Raw genomic sequence first — 5,000 nt, 5'->3', positions numbered from 1 at the left:
TTAATGTTAATCTACGGAATAACAACGGGTGTTGCAGGGAACGCCCTGTTGTCGAGGTTGTGTGAAACGACCAGCTCAGACTTTGCGATACCATGTTAATATCCTTTCCTTAATCTGCGCAGCCGTCGTAATCAGCAAGAAGGATGGCGACCGAACGTGGATGGCAGCGCGAGCTCAAAACTCCCGGCGAGCGGTTGGCTTCCCTGCTTGGCTCGCCCAAGTTCTCGGACCTCGAGCTCGTGTTCCCGAGCGAACACGGCTCCATCATGGTGAAGCTCTACTGCTTTCAGTGAATGGATATAACAATGACCACAATTAATTGGAATGACGAAAGGAAGAATGATGATTACTGATGTGAAAAATCCCCAAGTAGTTAAAAAAAAAATGATGATACTAATCACAATTTAGATGTGTTTAAATGGTAATGATTAAGATATTAACGAATGTAACGATAGTAAGAGGACCGATTGCAATAATAACAACCAAAAGAAAGTTATATAATAAGGTAATATATATATACAGGCGAAGGCGCCATCATACATCACTGAACAACACTAACAGTTTTTCAACACTGATTCAATGTTCTTATCACCACAACGGCCTCCGCCCGCAGGCGCACCGTGTGGTTCTGGCTATGAGTTCGCCGGTGTTCGAGGACTTGCTGTACGGGAGCCGCGCCGCCAGCAGGACGCTGCGGATCCACGAGGATCACCCGGAAGCCTTCGCCTGGATGCTGGGCTACATGTACTGCAACAGCAAGAGCTTCCCCGGCCTTTCGCTGGCAATCGAGGTTAGCCGCTTGGCAGCCAAGTACCAGATGGATACCCTGGCCGAACTTTGCTCTCAGGTAAGTAAATGTGCGATGGAAAGGTAAGTGTCACCTGCGCTTTTGTAGAATAAAATCACTTCAGGCCTCAAAATGTAAAATAGAGAATATAAGTTATTTTTAATATTAATCTACACTCTCAATATTTTCTGGACAGGTTAAGAAGAACAACATGTGTTATAAATGAAATGCAAGAAAATATTGATATTGAAATTCCCCTTTATTCCAGAAAGTTACCCTAGTTTTGTATTTATACTTTGATATTTACCCCTAGTACTTGGAGAATAATCTGAACGACAAGAATCTTTCTGAAATTTACAATGTTGCTGTGAGCTTAAAGAACCCCAGCCTCCTACAGGGCTGTTCCCGGGTAAGTACATAATGTAAAATAAAGATAGTTTCTACATCAATAACAATACTTTTACTACAATTCTCGCATCGACAGCTGTAACTCTCCGTCCTTGTGTACTCAGTTTCAGCTTGCATAGCTTACAACTCATAAAATGTTAGATGTTAATTGGACGAAGGTCAGAACTATGTAAGAATTAAGGGATTAAGTCATATCTGACTGGAAATCAAGGAGGAACAGACCCCTAATACGACTGGGTTTACAGATCGTAAGTGGCCGGACTTCAACGGTCCTCTTGGAGCCGAACTTTGTCAGGCTAAGTCAGGACGCGCTGCTTCATCTTCTCCAGACAACGCTTTACATCAGCTCGGAAGTAAAGATATTCCGTGCTGTGCTTACTTGGTATGCTCTTTCAAAGCTGCTTTTATAGGGAGAGTTCAATGAACAAAGCTAACACGATATCACAAAACACATACTAATCAATAAAACACATACTAATCCTATTACCCTATGAGAACGCCGACTATTGGCATGGCAATGACGGGTGATGGATGAATTATTGGATATATCTGTCTAGTTCTGTGAGTAGTACTTCGATAATTTGAAGAAATTACCCTTTCCTCTTAAAAAAAAATCCATATTGCTACAGATAATATCGGACATGAGTTCAGAATGGAATATCATGTATTCATTGAAATGGTGTTATGGATAACATAATCAAATGATATTTCCACCACTAAGAAGGCATTTTCTTCCACTTACTAGGAGCAAACATCAAATTGACAGACGCGGTGCCCTGTTTTCGGAAGCTGCTCTGCGTCGAGAAATAGAACCGTTGCTGCCTCATATCCGCTTTCTCTCCATGTCAACCGATGAGTTTGTTTCGCACATCATGCCTTCGGGAGTACTCACATCCGATGAGAGCACAGCCATCCTATTGGCTATCAAGGAGAGTGGGAGCCTCCACGAGCTTCCGTTTATCTGCAGCAACATCAAGGAGAAGAGAGAAATATTTGACAAATCCCTTATCAAGAGGCTTCCACTGCCTGACATGACGGAGGGAGGAATCATTTCTCACACCTACTCCTATGAGGACCACGTACTGATAGCAAACCTCAAGAGCAGCAAGACCATTCATCTACATCGTGTAGAATACAAGGCACTCAGGATATCCAGCATGATAGCCACAGTGAGAGACCCTGCTAAACAAGTGGTTGGGGTGTACACATCTGAGGGGCCAACTGGAGTGTTCGAGAGAGTTATCGCCCTTCATCCTGGCATGCTTTGCTCAGTCACGGTGAGTGTCGTCGGAAGGAAGAAGAGTGCCCTGCATCGATTCACTTGCAATCACGACGGCGTTGTCTTCGATGGAGAGAGGATGACATTATGCGAATCTCCTATAATATTGCATTACTGGCACTTCAGTGAGTAGTGTGTCACCGATCGGATAATCATTTTTAATATTCTTTACATATAATAGACACTGTTTATTATTATTATTTTTTTTTCATTTAAGACTTTCCAGCTGTGCATAGCTTATTTACTTATTTACCCATGAATAATAACAAGTGCAATGTAGAAAACAGTTTTCAGATTTATTGTTAAGAAAACTTTATAGGTATTTGTTTGAGTTGCAGATAGCCATGTGCGCACAAGAGCTTAATCATTTATATTGTAAAAAGGAATAAGTGAGAATATTCAGACTGTTAAGTTTGTATAGCCCATGTAAGTAACTAATTTAATTTGAAGTTTCTTTTCTAGTAGTGCTTGATCTTTTTTATTTCAAACTTCCATCATTGATTGTTTTATATACATTATCTATAAGTGAATCTGAATGACATTACAGGAAAAGCAAAGGATTATAGGATATTTATCATTTACTTGTAAAATGTATACCACTATGTTCAAGATAGCATGCTTCAATAGCAGACGACATGGACATCAACCATAGATACACTGTATGGTCTTTAAATACAATACGAAACAGATACTTAGCTTAATGCAGTCTCCACTCCCTTACCACATAGATATAAATAATATTGTACCTGGGACGCTAATGTTATCTGCATAATTGAAATAGCTGAATGATTATAAAAATGGTTCAAAGGATTAAAGTTGAGAGATTGAGAACTTCAACTGTTTTTGGCAACCTATTTTCAAATTAAACAAAGTTTTTATATCACAATAGAGAATACGAAAAACACATACATTATGAAAGAATCTACCAGCATGGAAAGCAATGTGTTGTACTAGGCTATATGTTTCGCCTAAAATAATATGTGGAAACTGACACCTCTGGTATTGTTGGTTGGTATGAAGGAAGCAGTAAGAAAGAATAGTCTGTGGCATTACAAGGAGACGTAGGAGAAAAAAGGGAGAAGAGAAAACAAGGTATTAATAGATACAGGAATAACACCTTTATGACTATAATGATAAAACAAATGAAGTTCAGAAACTTCCTGCTAAGTAAAATGTTACTTAAAATAGTCTAAAAGGAAACAGAATGTCAGTTTTATTTATACATATTTATTGAAATTCCAATTTACAAATAATTTGTTTACCAAGAATCACCTTAGTAAAATGTTTCGGCTGTAACTTACAAATCTTTCTCCAACATGTTTTATGTACTTGATCTATTCACTTCTAACAGAGCACCTGATTCTGATAGCAAATCTATGGGCTACTTGTCTTTAACATGGAAACACTAAGTATGTTGTGGAATGTGTAATCATTACGATAAAAAGGGAATTGTACTTTCAAAACTCTCTTAGTCCTTAATATTACATCTTCATAAACAAAAAATACCAACACAATCAAATTTGCAATTTTTCTTCCCTGCAGCTCACATTTTTTCAAAATATCATCTGTACAAATGGTTTTATAGGACTAATTCTGGAATCTTTTACTCTTTTTAGTATATCTCCATTAAAAAGAAAGAAAGAATAATAATAATGCTATTTAAGAAAGTACACATAACTGAGATCATTCCACAATCTGCTACTATCTGAATCATATTACAAATGTATGAAATATACTCATAATTACATAAATGTGTTTTCTCATTATTTTAATCAATCAGAAGTGGAAAATTCTGCAATCAAAACTTGTCAGTAGAAAATATGAAGTGAATCTACATATCTTTTCCATATATCACAGTTATCTCAGAGTTTGTTATTACTGTTAATATCTTATATAATTAGATATACATATTGGATATGGTACATTAGCAGTATATGTTTAACATTTGGCTTTTACAGATAATAGTGTTAACATTATCAAAAAAAGAAAAGAAAAGAAAAGAAAAAAAAAACACTAAGGCAGTCCACATTCTCTTGAAATGCCTCAAAATTTCAAATAAACTGTCTTTATTTCAGCCATTTCATATCACAACATTACCATAGCTGTTGGCTGTAAAGGGAAACTTCTTCCTCCAACTGGCATCTGCTTTACACTTTCCCTGACACTGTACGGTTTCAGATAAAGCATTTGACTACACAATTAAGAATTATAATAATTTGTAATTTTCTGTATAAGCTCTTCCTTTCTCCCAGAAAATGATATGACTTTATTCAGAGATCAACATTCTATGGATACATAAAAGGCCTACAAGCACTTTTTAAGTGTATCCATAATATACTACTGAAATGAGTTACATCTGCAGTTGTAAAAGTCCCATAAATGATTTTGACATGGTAGTATGGATTGCCCTTTGTTTGATGAGAGACAGCTTATTTACTGAGAAGTCTTCAAATTTGGACTACCTTAAAGAGTTATAATCCCAGCAAACAAGTTTCAAAGCTGCTTTGCAGAATAATCTATAGAAAA

At 37.0% G+C, this 5,000-nt stretch overlaps 1 protein-coding gene across 1 annotated transcript in view; it reads left to right on the top strand.

Moving 5' to 3' along the window:
- The window catches only part of LOC125025706 (kelch-like ECH-associated protein 1), a 7,007-nt gene that overhangs the window by 1,427 nt on the left and 580 nt on the right, over nucleotides 1-5,000 (top strand). The window contains exons 2-6 of the mRNA XM_047613843.1: nucleotides 123-269; nucleotides 614-847; nucleotides 1,101-1,196; nucleotides 1,441-1,577; nucleotides 1,941-5,000. The exon at nucleotides 1,941-5,000 is cut by the window's right edge and continues 580 nt beyond it. Coding sequence (XP_047469799.1) covers nucleotides 144-269; nucleotides 614-847; nucleotides 1,101-1,196; nucleotides 1,441-1,577; nucleotides 1,941-2,607 — 1,260 coding nt within the window. The 5' untranslated portion in view covers nucleotides 123-143 and the 3' untranslated portion in view covers nucleotides 2,608-5,000. The remainder of the gene's footprint in view (nucleotides 1-122; nucleotides 270-613; nucleotides 848-1,100; nucleotides 1,197-1,440; nucleotides 1,578-1,940) is intronic.

The sequence above is a fragment of the Penaeus chinensis genome, chromosome 5 (genome assembly GCF_019202785.1).
Source record: "Penaeus chinensis breed Huanghai No. 1 chromosome 5, ASM1920278v2, whole genome shotgun sequence".
NCBI classification, from domain to species: Eukaryota; Metazoa; Arthropoda; class Malacostraca; order Decapoda; family Penaeidae; genus Penaeus; species Penaeus chinensis.
The sequence above is the reverse complement of the archived record's forward strand: the minus strand, read 5'-3'. Positions and strand labels throughout refer to the sequence as shown.